General features: G+C 40.1%; 1 protein-coding gene across 1 annotated transcript in view; it reads right to left on the reverse strand.

The window, feature by feature from the left end:
• LOC311217673 (autism susceptibility gene 2 protein-like) overlaps positions 1-22,062 on the reverse strand; it is a gene marked incomplete at both ends in the record, with an annotated part of 663,617 nt that overhangs the window by 310,590 nt on the left and 330,965 nt on the right. The window contains 2 exons of the mRNA XM_084299926.1: positions 9,354-9,389; positions 17,300-17,401. Of these exons, the coding sequence (XP_084156052.1) occupies positions 9,354-9,389; positions 17,300-17,401 (138 nt within the window). The remainder of the gene's footprint in view (positions 1-9,353; positions 9,390-17,299; positions 17,402-22,062) is intronic.

Here is a 22,062-nt window from a genome sequence, read left to right on the forward strand (position 1 = left end):
GCATTTAATTTCTTCTAAGTTTAACAGGAAGAAAAAAATAATCTGTTGTTTAAAAGGTAAAATTGTAAGGTGTAGCCTGAATTGGTAAATGTGCTTTTCCAAAATACAAGAAATAGGGAGAGAGAGTATCTTTTCAGAAAATGGCAAAATGAAAAGATTCATTAAGTTTGCATCACAATAATACCATCACGTGGCTTCTCCTCATCATTAATCCAGCCATATATATATAGACCTACTTTCTTAGGGGCTTTTGCACTGTCTTTCTCCAGAGTAATCTTTCCAGTTAGCCACACGACAGTAGTGTTGATTTCTGAGGTCACCAAGTTTGCACAGCAGCTTTGTGTTTCACCTCTGCGAAGCAGACACAAACAGCACACAGCTCCTGTGCTCAGCAGCAGCTCTTGATGCCATCTCAGCACAGCACTCAACATTTTGGTGTCCCCAGCACAGCACTGACCCAAACCCACTTTTCAGGGAAGTCACCAGATTTTGTCATTTTAAATCGTTTTTTATTGCATTATTTTTGCCATGATCTGTTTACAAGAGTGTATTATTTTATAAATTCTCTAGTTAGGTAATGCAGAAATCTTGCAAAATCTTCCATAATTCTTCCATTTTTCTTAAATGAACATGAGATAAAATATGCATTTTGTATTTTCTTAACTAAAATTTCACCACAAACAGTAACATCAGCAGATAATATGCATCATAAACAGTCCAGTGTTGCTCTTTCTACTTGCATTACAAAAACAATTCCAGCAAGACTCTCATATCTTCAGTTAATGAGCAAACTGGCTCTTGTTTTGTGCAGAACCTGGACAACAGCATCTACACAAGCTGTTCAAAAGCTACCAAACCAAGTCTATCAATGAAGCACCCTACACTCATGGGATATATACCTCTTTCCTTCTCATGAAACAATATAGAATCCCCTCTAGAGACCCAACACTATCATTCCTCCAAAAATATTAAATATACAATGCATTCCTTCAATGCTATTGAGCATTCTCCTTAATGATATGAAACTGAGACCCTTGTAAGATGGAGGCTTTGTATATGACAGCTTAACTGCTTGCAATCAAACTAATTTGCAGTACGATGACCTGAAATGAGTTTAAAAGCACCATAATGCATGTTTAGCAATCAGTGTAGCAATTCTTTATTATTCAGGTTCACATTTGCAATTTGTGTCACATGTTATGGGAAAAAGAAAGAGGGAGAACACAAAATAACAGTTCTTTTGTTTTGCAAGAGATGATGATTAAAAAATATACTTACTCTAGGCCAATGGCAAAAAGTAATAAAGATGAGCTACATGTACCATGGGGCATTAGAGACCAAATCTTGACTGACAGCAATTCTTAGTCTTTCTGCTCCTTATATAGTTCTTATAATCTTCAGAAGTGGAAATTAAAAAATAAAAAATTGCTTATAAGGGATCATGATGTGAACTTTATAAATTGATTTTTGTTGAATATTGTCTAAAATGTAGTTCATCTGAAGTGTCAACAAAAATACATACTGAATATGCTCCAAGGTTTTTGAACTGCAAATGATGCTTCTTGCCAACTACTTGCAACGCTCATCTCTATTCTGCTGCTGACAAAAGTTAGAGTCTCTTCTGGCAAATAATGCAGATTTTCAGATCACCTCTTCAAATACATAAATTTCCTAATTTCCTTCTTTTCTTACTTCCTTCCTTTCCCTAAGCCACCTCCATTCATCACATTTGTTATTCTCAGGCAAATGACTGGACTCCAATGAGGTAAGTGGTGAACCATACGAAGAAGCAGAAGGAAAAAGGGCTAAAAAGTCCAAAGTGTTTGGTGAAGAAACAGGAAAGCACTACATGTAACACCATGCCACAAAAAAACCCACAGGAACTACATACAAAAGGGCACCACTGAGACAAAGGTATTACACAAATAGGAAAGATTTAGTTGTACAAAACAAAACAAAACAAAACAGCTAAATTCTAACAACTAAAGCAGGAATGGGCAAGGAGGAAGGCCACTCAGGACAGCCAAGAAGCACACTTTAGGTCAGCATTACTCTATTGGAACTAATATCTCCTTGGGGTCATCATCTCCTGAATCTCCAAAATTATCTGGGAGTCTGTCCTAAAGGAATTAATCATTGCATTGCCCTGAGAATGAAAATCAGTCATTCAGCAATGAGACAGTAAATCTGAAAGATCAAAAATCTCTCAGTTCTTCTTAGCTGGGTAAGAAACTACTCCTGTAGCTTAATTTCCCCTTTTGTTTTGGATTTGGACAACATCAGTTCACCCAACTCAAAGAACTGTAAGGATTAACATTTGTAAATGCAAAACATCATATTCAAATAGCACGAGCATGCATTAGGGCAGGTTTCTAAAGTGTCCAAGGAGATACTACTCAGAAGGCCTGCAAAAATAACTCAGACCAACATCTATGTTCAGAACAGATCTGAGTAGAGACCTGTCTTGACTAAATTCCAGCCCAGGCAACTTATTTTGCTTGCCCAAACAATCCTCAAACACTGACTTAATCACATGTTTCTTTTAACCTCTAGAAAAATACAGAGTTTTGTTCTCCAAAAACAGTTGTTATGCTCCAGCTACTCTCATCATGATTAGCGGGTTGCTGGAAATGCACATATGCCTGCTTTTGCTGTTCTTTTTGCTTTGGTGGTCATACTGTTAGTAAACTCCTTAATGAGTCTCAGTTGTCCCTAGGAACAACACTACATTTTATAAATGCTAAAATTAATAGACCTGGGGTAGGTTTTATTAAAAGCAATGTTTTTATTTGGCAATGATGATGTCTCCCTTACAGCAGCATTTTCAATGGCTCCTGGACACAAAAGACAACACCTAACATATTTCAGATAAAGAAACACCTGGGTTTCCTGGTCTCACTGCTCTGCTGAGGTCTGCAAGTACTAATACATGTAGGTAATGATCACCCACAGAGAGATTTGTACCGGGAACCTTGTCTACCTTTCCTGAATTGACTGTCTGAAGATTCTTCTGTTGTCAGCTTCCTTCCTCCAAAGCACAAGCACACGGAGATTTTTAGAGCGAAGCTAAAATGGATTTCAGCATAACCTCTGCAATAATAGTTGGTAAAACTAATTACAGTGAGAAAATTGGAGATCATTCATTACCCTACTAAGCAAATTAGGATTTGTTAACAATGATTTATAGTGCCAAATGCAGGATAACAAGGATTGTCTTTTCAACTGAATTCACAGAGGACATGACAGTTTATTAAGTGTGGTGCATCCAAACAGCCTGGTGTTGTAGTACTTTTGTAGATCTCACAGTATTTAGGAGGTATAAACACTTTTACATAAGCAAAATACATTTAAATGTTTGCCTTCTAAAATCAAGCACTAAAGGTAACCAAGTAACTTAACCTACATGAAAAAAAACACTTTTATTTAGCAACATTACTGAGTACATGAAATAGCAAATTATTATATCCTATACCACAACAGCCAGCTGATTTTTTCAATCTATTCCACATGATGCTTTTTATCTGAGCTGCTTGCTCCTCTCCTGTGGAAACTAATGGGTCTTACTGTAATCTAATGTTGAGTCTTTCAACACACTCCTACCTGAAAAGAGTCAACATCACCACCAATTCTACCACTTCTAGAAACCAGAACACTGGTAGAGATTCTACTTAGCATTGCTGCCAGGGCATATAGACCAGGCAACGAAGGAAATCCACTGGTTTAAGGGCTGCATTTGAGAATGAGAGCCCAGAGCATGTGCTGGTACAACATTCTGTGTTTCTTCTGTAGGCTATGTCTTAGGTGAAAATCAGTCCTACTGTACTGTGAAATAGCTGGCCTTATCTAGGCCAAATACTTGTTCCCCATCGTCCCTATCCTCATACTGCTGGTGCTCCACTTACTCGCCTTGGGATGAGTTTTTAGAGCTCCGAGTAACACAACGCAACACTGCACAATGCAGCGTCCCAGCGGCGTGCTGTAACTTCGCAGACATCTGCTGAACTGAACCCACTCAGGGCCAAATCGGATAGCGCAATTGATTAACTAGAGCCTTTGGGAATATGCTCACAGTTTATGTTTGTCTGAGTCACCAGCCCATGTGCAAATCATATTTTTATTTTTTATTCCTTATTTTTAAGGAGGAGTAAGACCATTATTTGGTAAAAAAAGTGTCACCGGAGCATCCGTCTTGCTTCCAACCTCCCAGACTTGTTTCTGTCACCAGCTTATTACCAAATTCTAACCCATTTTGAAAATCCACAAACTCTGTGCTTTTTTTGGGGAGGGAAACTGCTAATCACCATTCCCCTCCCCACCCCCTCAACCAACCAACTGAATGAAACCACAAAACCTTCAGAAACTGCCACAAAGATGTGAGAAGCAGACCAATCCAAGAAACAGAAACACGTTGCCAGGAACTAAAAATGAACCTAACTATCTTGGAAGATGGATTTGTCATTTAAAAATAAAACGCAAAGTTACTTCAGTTTTGATTTCTGTTCTTTCTTTAATGTGAGTTGGGCTGGGTGGGAGATACAGAAAGAAAACTAGCAAAAAACAATTTCCATAGTCAGATAAACAAAAAGCTTTTAACTATTACTCAAACTCCAATTGCATTCTAAAACACCTCTCTCAACCTTTAAAAAATCATAGACGGCTAAACAATATTAAAAATTCAAATAAATTAAGTTCAAGTAACTTTTTAAAGCTAGAAAGTTTTTTTCTAAATACGTTCTAATTAACTTATGTGACTTCTTAATGAGCTGTAATGTACCTGATCTACCTTTGATGATAGACAATGATAATTTTCAATGCAAAAAAACAAAGACAACTGGGAGATGTTCCAGGAAGTATACAGTTATAATTTTTAGGGCACACCAATATTAACAGCATGTCCAAATGCTTTATTTTTACATGCAGCAATCATAAACTGGACCACAGGAAACAACGTCAGACCAGTGCAAAAGGCTTAGAATATTAGGTCTGACTTTCAACTTTGTCTGTTCTTTCCTCGCTATTGATTTAATAACACGTAAAAAGGACAGGAAAGTGTCCACTCTGACAATGAGTGGCAAGTCAGGTGAAACAGATTCCAGCAACAGTGAAAATGGCTTTTCAACAAAATCTACTGAACATTTTAACACTTGTGAATGAAGTGGAAGATAGGTTGCTCCTAACTAAAGAAAACATGGAGAGGTACTTACAAGTCCTCAACAACTTTGCATCATTAGCACTCATTCAGTGGTTACTCACACATGTCCCACTTTGCTGAAAGCACCTAATTAGAAAGCCTGTTTAATCAATGGCAGTTCTGATCCTACCAGTTAGGCTGAAACACTTAATGGAGATTCCCAACACTCCCTATTGACTGCAGAGTGAAGGTAGATTGTCAAAGCTGGCAGCGTGAATGCCCTCCCCAGAGCATGCAACTTTTTCCTCTAATGTTTATTTTTCACGAAGCTAACACAGAGGAAACACAAACATAAGAATCCAGTCTCCATCTTCCCAATTCAAAAACTTACCTAGTGACAGCATAACACTAGGTAAGATTTTAGCCTTCCTCACTGCTACTGGAAGTGCATAATGAATTTTTAAGATAGAACAATCATACAGATAATAGAAAAATGATTTTGTATTACTGGGAAGCGTCAGGTTTATAAACATTTCCTTAAACACTCAGTGGTCTCAGGAGGCTCTCTATAAAATGAAAGGATCCAAAAATAATTTTTGCTTTGCTGTGCCATGCACTGCCTGCATCCACACACACCGCAGGCACATGACTCTCCATCAAACCCTAGTGCCTCGCATAAGCAGTCCGTAAAGGAGACTCCAAGTCTGACAAGAATTATTTGCATTTTGTACATGCTAGGTAACATGCTCTAAATGTACAAGCCCTTCATTCTTACCAAATACTGGGGGAGAAAAGCCAGTGTCCCCCAGTGAACATGTTTTCCCCTTTCTGCCCACAGTACAAATGATGAGGTACAGAACAGGGTAGATACACTGTTGGTTGCTCACCAATTACATCTCTCCTACTGTAATTACACTAAGGTAAGTCCTGCTTACATGAATGAAAGCAAAATCAGCAAATTCAAGTATTAGATTTAAGCATTCCGCCTCCCCTCTCCCCTCCAATAAAAAAATGAACTAGCTCTGAAGCTTCACATCTTATTGTTGTGACTAGTTCACGTTTTTGTTTCATATAAACAATTCTTATTCCTCGTGCAAAAATTTCCATGTAAAGCCGCTGTTTTTCTAATAATGCTGCAAAGCAACAGGACAAATTTGACATGAAGGATACTTACTACTCCAAAGTCAATGAGCAACTAATAGAGAAGTACAACTCCTGGTTCATTCAAGCTTTAAAAAAGAAACAAATGACAGAAAAGATAGCAATACTTCATTAATACAAGACACATTTGCTTCTGCCGCCAACACTGGCGATAGGTTTCATGATAAATATATCATCTCAGTCTGCTTCCCTAAGTAGTAATTACAGAGTACTCTCTTTTCAGAAAAGATGATTTTCCCCAGCAGAGAACATAAAGGCACGTGCTGGTGGAGAGGTACTTCTATCAAGAAGCTAATGCTCCTGTAGAAGGGAGACTGAGAAGGGTAAAAGTAGTAATGAACCCTGATGATTAAAGTACAGATCTAGACAGAAGGAAAAGATTCCATTAATTCTTAGATTTAAACAGCAAATATTGGCTACTATTCATACTTCAGTATTCATTCATTTCAGAATAAAACCTGCCTCTACCTGTGTTTCTGCTTGCTGTAGTAGATGTGCTTGGACAGTGAATCTGGTACCAGTCCATTTTAACTTACCTGGCTGCCTGTGTTTGCTGTGGTGCGCTGCAGTATGCGATATTCTGTAGTCCAAAGTACAACATATATTGATTGGTAATTTCCACAGGCAAAAGATTTATTGTTGTCTATTTAGCTAAAAACTATTGTTGTTTCATTTGAAACCAATGGCCCTTGTTTTGATGTTCTGGGTTAACACTAAACACTAAAACTAACAGTCTTCTCTAGTTGAAAGCTTTGACAAAAAGGCAATTCAAGCGCATATTCTTTTGCACTTTGATAATACAATAATTACTTTTATCAGAAACACATGCTAAGTGGATCATTCTGAAGCATTTTTCTCATTGTCTGGTACCACAAAACACATCTGGGTTTTATTTGTCCCATGTAAGTTAATAAGGGTATGGACTTTTTTAAAACAATAAGCAAGATAATACTAAAAACAACTTTTCAGAATAAGAAGAGGAAGGAAAAACCCCTCAAGTTTTATCCAAAACTGGGTACGTGTAAAAGTGGCTTTACTGAAGGACTTTTTTGATTACCAGGCTATTAGTGAAGAAGGAAAAAGGAAGTTAAAGAAATCCTCTTCCAGTGACTATACATAAGAAACTGTATTGCATTAATGGAACCTAATAAGGGACGTCTCCCCCACCTACTCAGATCCAAATCAGGATAATTTAAGTGCCAATATATTGGCACAAGAAGATGTTAAACTTCTTCTTGTTACTAAACTCCTAACTTGGTAGGAATTGGAAACTTTCAAGCTTTTTGCTGGAGCATAGGGGATGTTGACACCTTCCAGATTTTCACTTTACTGGACCAACCCACAGACAGTATGGTGCAAGGAACAGCAGATGGCTTTTCTTCTGTTACCTCTGCTTCCTAAATATGAATCTAAACATTGTTTTTAAAACATGCATATTCAGCTCCCACTATAAGGAGAAAAAGATTTATTTATATACGTTAAAGCCTTTCATCCCATATTATATTTGTCCCATTCCAGAGCATCTCTGTATATGTTCATATGATTTGAATTTCAAGCGCCCAGACAAAGGAAAGCAATTTGCTCTTAAGTACAGAGTTTTAATCTTAATGCAAGATACATGTTGAGCCATTTGATATTCTTCCCTTCCTACCCTTCCTCTTAAAAATAGGCACAACACAAAACAGGGAAAGCGCTGACAAAAAATAAACCATTTTTTTCCTGTTTCACAGCTTACCTTACCTTACACTGCTATGGGCTTTGGTCTAATTAGAAAAACTAACACGTCTTTTCCACTCAGTAATGCTCTCTTCACACCTTACCACTGGCAGGAGAAGGAATATATAGTCTGTGCTGAAGTCCAGGGTAAATCCAGCAGGACATGGCATTTCTCCACGTATTAAGCAATTTCTGTGCTTGCATTTTACACTTTTCATGTGAGGTCACACATTACTCAGTTTAATCCCATATCTTTCTTATAGGATCACAGACCTCTGAAAAAAGACTAAACTTCACCATGTACTAACAGAAGACAATTATGTTCTGGGAATCTGACAAGAGAGCAACAAAGTTTTTTCATCATGTAATTGAATACTACATAGTTTTCTTTTCCCCAGAGTTTGATGAAAAGATAAAAGCAGTCTTTGATTATACTATTAACTATACAGAACAATGCTACAGAAAAAGTCTTGCTGCATTTTACTCACCTGTTTTTGGACATATAAAATCTGTTTCTCCTACAGATATTATGGAGGCAGAAAAGACATGCTTGGAGAACACAGTGTAAGTTACAAGTTTCAGGGAGTATGAGCATTTTAAATACAAATCTTGGAGGAAAATAAGGAGTGCACTAGATTGACTGCAAAATATTTCTTACTCACAAAATTATCTGCAAGTAGAATGCATATTGATAAATGTGAGAATAAACACATAGAAACATATAAATACAAACTGTTAATCAATAAAAGGACATGCAAATAAATAACAACAACAAAAAAGACAGACAGATCAATTATTAATCCAGTTAGGGACCAATCCCATTCTCACCACGTAAAATGTGAATCTAGCATAAATACAACTACAGCTGTGTATTCCTAGATCACCTGTGATGATGCACGGGACTTTTAACCAACAGGTAGGAATCACTGTGTCGTGTTCTCTGGACTGTGGTACAAGGGAGATAAGACAAGACTGCCATATTGGGCTTTTTAAAGTTTATGAATCCATGAGAATTGGTATAAAGGGAAATCAAGATCCTACCATCTCAGATTAGAGAGCTGATAAGACCAAGGTTCATTTTATTTGCTATAATTGTGTAAATTAAAATCTGTTGGAATTTATGTAGTAACTAATAACACCTGATTAGTTCAGGAAAACACTGATCACCATGTCTGCAGCATTACTTACAATGTATTCATGGAGGAAGACATAGAAAAAGATAAGTTAACCTATTGGGCAGACAGAGATTGGTTATTTATGCTTGTTTCCATATAATAAGGCACTTTCGTTTCAGAAATAATGCTATGCTGTTCAGAGACACGTGTTAAAGTTGAGATACACTTACAAAGTAGCCTGTTCCCAAGCTGGAAGGAGCTGAGCTCTGCAATAAAACACAAAGACAAAGTGGAAAATCAGTGATGGTTTTTAACACGTTCCAATCCACATAGCTCATTACCAGCCCCTTCCAAGCTTTTCATCACTACATCACAGTACCAATGTGCTGCCCCTTGTCATCTGCTACTGAAACAAACACCGCGTTGCTTAATTTTTCCCTTTACATCTCTCAACGACTCTGAGATGGTAACGTGCTATTTACTGAATTCCAAGCTTCTGCGGTGGACGTAATTGCCAATTTATTTGACAGGCAGCTGGGTAATGAATTAATGATGGCATTTCGCCCTGCACTGAGACTAAACAGACACTCATCAACCAGCCTCCCTGACATGCTGACATTCAATGCCCTGGACTCCAGCTACTCAGCTTTGTGGCCACAAAGGGGCAGGCGGGAGGGGGAAAAGAAAAAAAACATAGACTGACTTCAAAACAAAAAGCCCGGTGGGTTTGGATGACTTTTTCAGTGTATGACCTGTTTGCCAATTTATTCCCGAAAGGCCCTGGTTAGTACACACATAGTGCTTTTCTAAAATGAGACATTTTGTAAACATAATTAGTAGTCTGAAATGTAAAGAACGCGTGGGCACAGAGAAGCCGCTTCAGTCAATGTACCATTTCCTGGAGAACACAGTCACTACGATTTCCCATTTGGATGTCCACATTGTTTGACAAACCAAGGATTTAGATATAAAAGAAAAACAAACAAACAAACAAACAAAAACCTACAGTGTGAAAAAGATTTCAAAACTCAAAACCATAAAAATAATTAAACTAATATTGCAACCTTAGAAAATAATCAAAAGGTTTAAATGCTTAAAAAAATACGCATCATGCTATTCATTTTAAGTGGGACACGCTATTCATTTTAAGTGGGACATGATTTTCATTTTAAGTGGGACATGATCACAACCTCCACATTCACAGGAATTAAGGAGATAAAGGGTTTTGTTTCATTAGTTTTTCATCTAAGCAATGGGGATTACGCAGCAGGTTCTCTGAGAGCCACGGTGAGAGACCTAAACATCTCAGACCTAATCCAGGTCACTGGCTGTTACATTAAAGGGCGAACAGCTCCCGGTGCTATGGCCCTAGCACTTGAAACACTTCAAGCCAGGCCAGTCAATGGACGAGGAAGCAGAATGCAGGGGATAATTCTCGGGTGAGCAGTGGGAAGCCCAGATGACCAGCCTTTAACCCCTACAGCTCCATTTGTGTGTCAGTTCCTTACCACGGCCATGCTTTCAGTACCAACAGAGCTCTGTGAGTACCAGGAGCCACACAGGGGCCCCAACCAGCCTTGGCAAGCTGCTGGAAGATGCCCAACCGGCACACTATTGCAGGGAGCCCCAGCAGTACATTCTCTCTACTTCTGAGCACTGAGTGAAGCACTGACACAAAAGAAAATAAGCCCCCCAAAGGGGCTTACTCTTTCTTTTTACTGAATTCTGTGTAGCAGAAGTAGATGGTGCCAAGAAATTTAAAATTAACAGCCATATTCATTGCAAATAATCAGAATATTACTGTGTGTTCACCAAAGCACTACTAAAAAGAGAGGTTTAGAAAGGTTATGTACGTATGGGGAAAGGCCTTCTGCTTTAAGCCATTAAAAATTAAAGACTTAGTAAGAGGAAATCATCTTGGAAGTCTTAAGGGTCCCAACATCATAGTATCAACAAACTGCTGGGACAGCTTATATGAACAAACAAAACTGCTATGGAAATTTGGAATGTATGTGGTTCCTGCCCCATACTCTATCCCATACTCTGCATCCCAGAAGGACTCAAGACCTGCAGTTCACAGCTTTGGTTGCAGGAGCACAAGGGGAGCTGTACAGACAACTGGAGTTCTGAGTCCTTCTGGCCCCACTCCTGCCCCTCTGGGGCCTCCAGCTCCCTCTGCCAACAGCACTGGCAGCAAGATGCGCCTGGTCCCACTGACAATGTCCCCAGAAGCTCCTCCTCATCATCATCAGCGTGCAGCTGGGAACAGCCAGGTGACCACCACAGCCTCAGTCGTCACATGGCTAGAAAGTGCCCCTCATGGGCCACGTACGGTGTTTCATGAGCCCCCGATGCCTGCAACACCAGGTTGAGAGGATTGTATGGATCCCGATCAAGTCCCACTCTTTACTCACAACTTTTAAAACTTACGGTAAAGGCTGAAAGCTCCAAAGTTTGCATTCTGCATCTGTGTGTAGTTTTTGTCTGCTTTTTATTCCAAGCTTTGGAAGGATTAAATATTAAAACAAAACAAACAAACAAAAAAAGCAAAAAAAAAAAAAGTTTCCCACTGAATATTTCCATTCCTTCAAAAGCAATGCTGCAATGGCTATGAGAGGACAGTTGAAACATAGCAGTCAAATGACTTTGGCTGAAAAGAAGTAGTTTTGTGCATTTTCAGGGAGTTTGACTTTGCTTGATGGAAACACAGCCCTTCACAAATTGCATGCTGCATATGGATAGTACAGTTTGCATACTCTTTTTACTTTAAGTAGCTACAAAAGACTGCATTGCACATGCATGAATGACTAAGTTAGCTGTGTTGTGAACTGTGTGTTGACAGAGCATATAGGCTGAAGCAAGGGCTATGCAAGAAGGTAGCTTCTCACCTTTTTGATAACTCCCAATAGCGAAAGGATCCTACTACCCAGTGCCCAGCCTTGGTACCAACTGGTGAATGTGATACTGTGTATGCAGCATCTTTACAAGCCCATGCTGAGTCGTGATCCTGCACTGGGTGGTTCTACATCTCTTATATAAAGTGTGCCTATAATAGAGGTAATGGTTTCACTTTCCCCCTTTGCAAAATTAGACATTAGATATACCATTTGATATTCACACAACCACTAGCAGAAGCCTGCATCAGGTGCCCATCAGCAAAATGCAAGCCACTTGCTTAAAATTAACAGGATTTTGGTTTTGTTATTTTCCTTCGTCTCTTTTCCAATTTTTTTTTCCTTCTTAAAGAGAAGAACTTTTGGCCTAGGAGCAAAAATGCAGTAACCCTCATGTAAGCATTAGTTTACTGTGTACCAAAGAAAATTACATCCTTGAGGTCTTGGAAGGCACAGTTATACCCATTTTGCATATATATTGTGCATTACTTGGGGAGCTGGGTGGGGAGAAAGGCTGTGTTGTACATATTTGTTCTGGCTATTGTTTATGCAGGTCTGACTGAATGAAGGAACAGTGGGTATCATTTCAATTTCTGATGTCAACATCAAATTACTTATTTAATTTCATGCCTGGCGAAGCATTGTATAGCTACACGCAGAATCATTTCACTTCATTTGTTATGCTGTGTTTTCTTGGCGATTGGCTTGCCTTCCAACTGACAGCTTTAATTACGACATGAATTTGATTGCATTGCCGAGGAATTAACATAATGCAACAAAGCATTTAAGCACCCAACCTTAGACACACAAACACACATACACACCCTCACACCCACACAAAGAAGCAGCCGCTGCAGCTGATCAGCTTCTGGCGCACACACACACAAACACACACTGAGCTTTGCTGGTCTTATTCCACTTTAGATACAGCCAAGATTACCGGGGATATTCTGGAGGAGAAGTGCTAAGGATTTCAGAGCACATAACCCAAAGTCTGTTTCTCAATTTGTCTTTCTTTGGGCTTAGCGCACAGGTGGGAGGAATGGGAGGCAGGGAATTGCACGTCTCGGATTTGAGGCAGAAACCATGAGTTGTCCAGAGGCTTACACTGCTGGGGGTGTGAAGACCTTTCATCCTGAGGCAGACAGCAACAGACCTGTGGGCAGGGCACCCTGGGACTTACTCCTGATTCGATACCTCATTGTAACCTTTCCTCAAGTGTAAAATACACAATGTGGTAGGAGCACACAGCTACAAAGCACCAGGGAAGGAGGAGTTCTCTTGAAAGAATGCGTGAGCTTTGCTGAGAGCACGAGACTTTTCCTGCTGGGGATAAATGGTGTCATCAGAAAAAAAAAGAAACATCCCTGTCCCACTTCTTACTCAGAACTGGAGCAACATTCCAGACAGAAAAATGCCAATGCTATTAAGTTATTCTCAGCAAGAGCAAGCAGAGGCCAGGCAGTCCACACTCCTGTCGTGCAGGAGACATGCGCTGCCTCCCAGCCGATGACCAAAGGCGAGGGCTTTTACCACCCATCGCTGAGAGCTGCTGCCAACTCCAGCAGGGCTGAGGGCACCCAGAGCAGCTTGTCTGCCCTCTTGTCTGGGTGGGCTTCCACTGCCCCTGCATCGCCACTGCCAAACTGATGAGCAAGGCTCGTCAGGAAAACATGAGCTTCAGATCTGTGACAGAGCAGGAATTCAGGAACATGAAGCAAAGAAACCAGTTTTGGGGTTTGTATTTTATTAGCACAATGCTGGGCTGAACCCCCAAATATTCTGTGCATTTAGGATCCAGGTTTGCTGTAATTCTCACATTTTCATCAAGTAATCTCTTGGCTGCTTTGTAAAACATGGCTAAAAGGTACCTCGCGTACTCCAAAGTGGGAAGATTCAATTAAAAATAAATACATACAGAAAGGGAAGGAAAACAAGTTGACTGAGCTCCAAGCTGAGGAAAAGAGAAAGTGCTGCCATCTTGTCTCCAAGCAAAATCTCAACAAAATGAATTCTACTACTGGCAAGATTTTGATGAGATTAAATTGACTACAGCACCCTATATATAAAGACGGAGCAGCTCTCCAATTTCTCTTTTAGGCCCCTGGAGCTACCTCTGCCCATAAAGGAAAAAACAAGTTGTCATTCCAAAAAATACTATATAGGGGAGAAAGGCAGGAAGAAATGGATTTATGAAATTCAGACAGGGAGATGTATTAGGGGACTGGCAAATGCTTGCAATGGAGCATTTGAGCAATTGTTATCCCTAATCTAGAAGAGGTCAAGTTGCCTGCTAATTATGTTCTCTCACAGAAGGGAGGGGAGTGTTTATCTGCCTCTGTACACGTGTGCAGGATGAAGAGAAAGGACTTGATGGAAATCAGTTGCACTGCATTGCATCTGACAAGAACATAGGATATTCCTCTTCCTCCTGTCTGATGCTGTTTCAAGCCTCATTATGAGAAAAGCCTCCTGTTTAACATGGTCTTTTCATTGAATTATCTTCTTTTCATTTTAGACCACCTCTCTCTAAAATGCTGCAAATTACCTGCTTGGATCTCATTAGCCTGGAGAAGAGTTATCCCTTGTAAACACACTTGGCATCAATCTCCGTTACCCAAGGACTATAGGTACATTTACAATATGCAGAGTTGAAAGATATCTGACAGGAGAGGGAATGAAGCCACTGACATGTCAGTTTGCAACTGGATATTCATTATACTATCTCCCTCGTTCTGCATCTGTCACTAAGCTATCACTTAGGCTTCACATTAAAGCTCATGAAGCTAACATTTCTGTTTCAACAGCTTACTTACAACTAGGGATTTGAAAATTGATCATCCACCCAGAGTATATGCACTTCATTCATTATACATATTTCCATGCAGTAGCCATGTTTAATCTTACAATGCTGTGGGGCTACAGCACTGGAGATTCATCATATTTCAAGTCCAAAATCTACTTTCTGACCTCAGGGCTAATCTACCTGCAGTATTTTATATTTTTGTTCAATCTTCTGTTGAATACACAACTTTCTGTGCATTTCTTCTGAACAGTGTTAAAATCGGGGTCTTCAGAGAGAACATAGTCTTTTGTCTGTAGTTTTTTCTTCTGGACAGTAACCATTAAAAAGCTAGTATTCTAAAATATCAAAAGATATTTTGATAGATACTTTCTTCAAAAGATAGTTTTTAAAATAACCTTATTATGCTATTAACGCTTCCTTGCACCTACAAGGAATTTCAAGATGGATTCACCTATAGCTGAAAGCAGAAGCATCACTACCACTTTGTATGGCCCTGTCATTTAAAAAAGCAGGATGTTTGTCTTTGGAAAAGACAGAAATGCAGAACAGTATTTACTTTTCTTAACTGGAAGGATCTGGGATAGGCAGAAGGCCACCACAGACCTATGCAAGAAGACAGCAACTCATGAATACTTGTAAAATCTCAGCTGAACTGGCAACAGCAGGCCACAGAAAGACATGCTTGTGTTGCAGTGAGTTATCAAAGCATAAAGGAACTTACTTATTAAGCAAAACATAAATTATACATAACTTGACTTTAAAACATGCATTTCCACATATATTTGAATAATGTTGCTTTTCAGCAACCTGTAAATCCCTGTGTCCTCTCTTGGGTGCACTAGGCAAGTTATATTTGCTGTTGACTTCCTGTTAACTTGCCATAGTGCCAAGAAAAAGGTAAAGTCTCGTAAAAGCATGAGAAAAAAAATGTATTGGATTGGTAGAAGGGGAACCAGGACTCTGTTCTCGCTGCCAAGTCTGGCACTGCAATGCTGTGAGCTGCCGGGAAGCACGAGTAAGCCTCAGAGCTCTCCACGCACTATATTGCAAGGGAATGACAAGACTAAATTAAAACCATGTTTGTAAGGAGTGGTGAACTTTTTGCTGGAAGGTGCTCTGCAGTTGTGAAGTTCATTGCAGTGGCTTCTAAGCTGTCAGAGGGCTCGGAGCAAGCTACAACAGCAATGGTGACAGGTTGATGGTCAGCTGCCATCCACTGCGACCTGTACCAAGCTTTTACTTACTACCTCCTCTGGTTTCACTCTCCTCTTCCAAAGATATCTTACAGCACTGAGACTGCCCTCGCCTGACTGCTGTGAAGGGTAGGCTCTGAAGTGTCTAACTCAAGGTACCCATAAAGAATGGCTCCAGGGGAGGAATGGGCCCCTAAAACAATGTGACAAAGGGAAGAGGAAAGAGCGCAACAGATTTTACACCTTCACAGAGAAAACCAGGTGTCTGTTCCAGCAATATGCACAACTCAGCAAAAATGGCTAGCTGTGTGCCTCCAGGCTTAAATTCACAAAACGAAACATATTCTTTACAAAGGTATTGCTTTTAAAATCTGCTCAATTCAGTTTTATTGTGCTGGCCTACAGAGGACACCATCTGGTATCTGTCATCCAAATCTACATGGACATGCTATCGATAAAATCCCCATTTCCAAAATGTGGGTTAGTTAAAAGTAGGGCCAGATTGCTGGCTGATACAAATTAGTCTGACCGATGTAGTTATGCTTTTACCAGCAAAGGATCTGACCTACAAAATCCCCACTTTAGATACTCATGCTCTTTTGGGACAGGAGATGTCATTATTTTCTGTGCTGTAAAACACTGCAGCACAGAGGACTCAGAGCCATGATTAAAACACTCAAGGATTGTGATGGTACACGTAATAAATAATAATCTAATTGCAGCAACAGATAGGTATCTGTATTTATTCATGTCAGAACAGCTCGTGTCATTCAGTGAATGGTCCGCATGCTTCACTAGAGAAAAACATTCTCTGCAGAGCTGCCATCTTAGGACCTTCCATAGTTTAGGTAGAGCAATAAAGGCAGAGCTTATGCTATTGTTGGCCATGTTATATCAATTCAATAGATAGAAGTTATCTGAGTCTCTAGATACCCTAATACTTTCCATAAAGACAGAGCTTACCCCAAAGAGAAATATATTCTTCCCCTTCTGGGGGAGAAAAGAGGCCATCTCATTTCTCAACTACATAGAGCATTTAAACTTCATTGAATGGCCTTCAACTGTTTCAAAATGAATGAGCATTTTCACACCGTTGGACATTGTACCAAACTTTAAGAATTTTACTGAACTGAAGCAGGAGACTTAAGTTGCTTCTTCCCCTTTCATCCCTGAAAGGGAAGGGGATTTTAGCAACAAATTAGAGACTAAATCCTGTTACAATTTATGCCCCTCAGAAAACTACACTGGAGTTAATCAGAACAGTATTTGGCTGCTTTACTTACGTCACTGAGTCTTTCCCGAGAGCTACTTCGATGGAAACCTTTCGATTCCCCACTGGCACTTTCACTGTCGCTGTCTCGGCAACTGTTTTGACCTGGCTTGAGCTGTAAGAAAGATAAAAAAAAACAAACAAACAGAGAAAGCAAGAGTTTAGCCTTGTTGAGATTAAGTTCCCTTGTCTACTATTCTTTAACCCAGGCCCATGGCTACACAAAGCAGCATTTTCATGGCACTTGCAAGGCTACCACTGGCACCATGCAGCCTCGGTGCCAAGGCAGGACCTCAGGGAGACCACGAAGGCTGAGAGCAGAGCAATCTCACGGGCACACAGCTCATGAGCAGGCCAGGGGAGAGAGAAGCAACATTCAGATCCCAAGGAGACCACAGTTTAAGACTTTCATTTTGGGAACTTTTACACTACTCAATTTATTCTTACCAAGTTACCATCACAACAAAGCACATGTGGGATCAATCCCCTCCTTATCACAGTGTAGGAATATTGAGGGTTTAAGATCAATGGAAATTTTCCAAGAGAAGAGAACGGCCAGTGCTGGACTAGCCCCTAACATTGTCTGGTACCGTAACAACTTCCTGGCTAACCCCTGTGTTCATAAAACATCATCATCTATTTATCATGTAATGAGTTTTTTTTTGCCTTTCAAACACTGTTAATGAACTTTACTGGCATGGTAATAAATAAAGATAAAAAATATATAAACCATATTTTCAGGACAATTGAGAACAATTGCATAAGCTTTCCCTCACACTGCAGGCTGTGCAGGCCAACGTGTTAGAACAGCAGCGTACTAAAACAAACATCTAGCACATACCTACATTATACACAAGCCCACAAACACAGCAAGAAGGTATGAACTACGTCTACTGCAGTGCTGAAACTGTATATATTTCTTTTAATGTAACTTTCCCTATGTTTTGCTTCAATATATTAAAATATGGCTTAAGCTTTGTTGACACCTTGTTGCGTTTCTGTGAAAACTGTTTACTCCAGGTGTTAATACTGACAAAAAGTCAATTTTAGAAATTTAGATTTTAAATCATGAATAAACACTGGCAGCAGAGACAGATGCAGAGAAAATACTTGGTGACATATCTAATGAAGTATTTTATGAGACACCCGGCACGCTTACCAACGTTCTTAAAGCAAATACCAAAGAACTTCCATAACTTATCCCAACTGCTAATAAATTCACAGTAATTTCTATTTGACAGAAAATAAATAGGAAATCACACTCATCTCCATTTCATGACTGGTGAGCAAAAGTTCTTTCTCCACGAACTCTCTCCACCATCTTTTCCCCCTCTTCCTTCTCTCTCTTATCATTTTATTCCAGTTTGCCCAAAAACATGCTGCACAAGGACACAAAAATTGCCACGCATTCTCTTTTATAGGCACAAGATGTGCACTTCTATTCAATATAGCCCAGACACATTCACAACTGCTTACACGCTGCTCCTTTCTCCCAGGTACACTACAGGAATGCACAAAGAACCCTCAACCCCATGCTTATTATCGGTTTCTCCCTTGCACTGCAGTCAGCTGGGCAAGAGCAAACTTGCATATTTGGCATGTGCACTGCTTCACCTTCATCCCTTAGTCCCTGCTTTGGTAAGGAAAAAAAGAAACAACAAAATAAAAACAAGAGGCAAAGGTTCAAAAAGTATAGTTGATTGATATTCTTTTATGTTACTTCTTCCAATAGGTTTCATTCATTAAACTAAGACCCTCGTCCTTTCCTGGTACTCTGTGCCTTGGTCGCTCAATGCCACAGAAAACAACTGGTTGTCCTTTGGGGTTTCCATTCCCAGGCCTGTGGCATCTCCACAACCACAGGTGTGATGACAGTAAGAACAGGATGATATTCCCTTGACCAGGATGACATTCCCTTGACACTATCCAAGCAAGAGTTACTTGAAAGATAAACCAGTGGGAACTGAAGGGCAGCAAAGCTCAGATGGGAGCCGGAAAGCCACAACAGATGCTCAAAAGAGTGGAGAATCTGCAGGAAACCCAGGAAAACTACCCAAACCCTATACCTCCTCCTTCAGGAGTGAGAAGGTCAAATGTTTGGCAAACATCTATACTGGGTAAAAAGGGCAGTTCTGTGTGTTCCCTATCAGTCAAAAAAAATGTAAAAGAAAATACATAAAACTAAGAAACTAAGGGCTTAGACAAACAAATGAGTTCTGATGCATGAGCACAACTGGAAAAAAAAAAAGCACTGGTATACTCTCAACTCAAAGAAAATGTAACATAAGAACTGTAAGTTCTTTATCAAACACAATTTCATAAATAAACTAAATATTCCACAGTTCAGCCAGAAAATCTCAAGTAAAAAGGTTTTTATTTCAAATAGAACGGTTTATCAGACAGATGTAACGGATTTAGGTAATATTTTTTGGAGGTGGAGGGGAGGATAACATATTCAAGAAGTCTAATACTTCATATGTAACTCGCAGATTTTATCTAGGACCACCGTGTACCGTAATTTTATGGTCCCAGATTTAAAATTTAACCAGCCAAAGGAAAATGGATCAAATTTCCCTGACTCAGTCTTTTGTCAACAAACACACAGTGATGGAAAAACTGTTACTGTAACTGGGGCCTGAATAATTTTTTGCAGTCTTTTTTTTTTTTTTTTTTTTTTTTTAGAACTTCAATTTATTTCATGCAAAATTGTCATGCATTAGGGTTTTTTGTTTGTTTTAAACTAATCATAACTCTTTTTTCATACTTGTGACATTGTGAATTCTAGCTATTTACAAAGAGAAGAGACACCCAGCAGGTGCTATTCTTTTGGACACAATTTACAAGGAGTAAGAGAATATGACTGAGATATCCAAGTTTCAAACTCTGTAGGAACAAAGTTAACTGCATAGACCAGACAGAAAACTCAGAAGTAAGTCCAAGTTCAGATTTATAAGCTTTCCATATTTTCCTTTCTTTTTTTCCTGAGTTACTCCATACGCCAAACTGTTGAGGGTTTACATTTTATTCCAAAACCCATCAATCTGTGCTAAATTAAAAAAAAAAAAAAAAAGCATGGAAATGTGCCCATTGTCTTCTTGAAGAACTTAAAGTTACACACAAACGCACATGAGAACACTTAATGTGGAAAGGCAATGGTTCATTTCAGTCTACTCACAAACATTCAGCCACTCGAAGTGATGCTGGAATAACACAGCACTGCTAGAAAAGGTCTGCAAATAAGAGACCGGATTTTCAGTTACACTGCAGGGACATGGTGCATTGCTCTGCAGCACACAGGATCCCTAAAAGGAGCTTCCCCGAGAAAATGCAAATTTTCCTGCTTGGAAGATATTTGAAGTGCTACATTCACAACTCTTGCTCCTGTATCATTCTTGTCAGGGTGCCCCGTGAAAAAAGCAAAGCCAGCACAGCTCTCCCGTGATGTCCACACAAGCGCCTTGAGGACTCTCCCACATTAACATAGACATTGCTCTTCCATATTTGCACTGAGCCAAGAACAAAGAAGGACAGCAAAAAGCAAGTTTGGCTCCATGCTTTCAGTGGGAATGAATTTATCCACACGTTAGGATCTCATATGGGTCTCATGAAGAGGAAATAGAGGGTTTACTAGATCTAAAACTCTGAACACACAGGTCACTGCTGGCTCGCAAAGAACTCCGCAAGGTCTCCCTGGGCACGGAAGATGGATATATATACAGGCAGCAAAGTGAGAACCAGGAACCTGAGCCTGCTTGCCCACACGGGAAGGCACAGGGCTAGGACCCCGGTGAACACCCACATCTTCACAACTTTTCCAGGATTTTTTGGAAATTCTCAGCATCATCACATCGTATTTCTGGAAAGCTTTTACCTCACTACAGAACCTATTAGTTTGTAATGCCTGATGGAGGATACTGAAAGTCAAGCATAACTGGATAACTGCATTTTTTCTATTATAAGTAAGAAAGGAAAAGGGAAAAAAAAACACCACAAAAACAATGTGGAAGGATTGCTGCTGGCTGAAGTGCGGGGCTGGAACTCAGCAGCAGGTTTTATTTCTGAATCCCTCTCCCCATACCTGAGGCCCTCTCTAGAAAGTTAAAATAACTGTATGTCTTCCTTACTCTCCCAAACTGGTCTATTTCAAGTGTTTTTGTTTTTCTTTTTGCTTTTGTTTTTCTTTTAGCAGGGACAGTTTCCCAGGAGCTGACTGCAGAGTACACAGCACACAATTGGGCCCCGTGGCACTCACAGCTCTGGGGACTACGGGGGTACCAACAACCGTTTCTAATGGGGAGGGGGCTCCACTGCCAGAGTGCATGCATAGAGGAAAAGAACGAACAAACAAAAAACACCCTAAAACCACCCCCACACACCTGGGGTTTCACTCCTCCCTTGTGTACGGCCACAAGTCTTCTGGAGCCTGGGTGCCAGTGGGGCAGCAGGGCCTGCTGTGAGGAGAGGCCGGGCCTGGCTCCAGCCGGTGCTGAGGCAGCCCCACCGCAGCCACTGCCGAGCCAGTCAGTGACACCTGTGGCACCTCTGTGAAAATGTATTTAAGAATGGGCAGAAAACAACACGAAAAAAATGAGGAGTGGGAGGAAATAAAAGTGAGAGGGAGTCCTGTGAGCACCCAGGTCAGAGCAGGAGGTGCACCAGGGCTGAGATTCGACCACAGCCCAGAGACAGCGGGGGAGAGTGGGGGCATCACCTGAAGAAACCAGGGCCTGTGGAGAGCCCGTGGTGCAGCTGCTTCTTCCTCAAGGAACTGTCAGA

The sequence above is a fragment of the Netta rufina genome (genome assembly GCF_964035555.1).
Source record: "Netta rufina genome assembly, chromosome: 21".
Taxonomy (NCBI): Eukaryota; Metazoa; Chordata; class Aves; order Anseriformes; family Anatidae; genus Netta; species Netta rufina.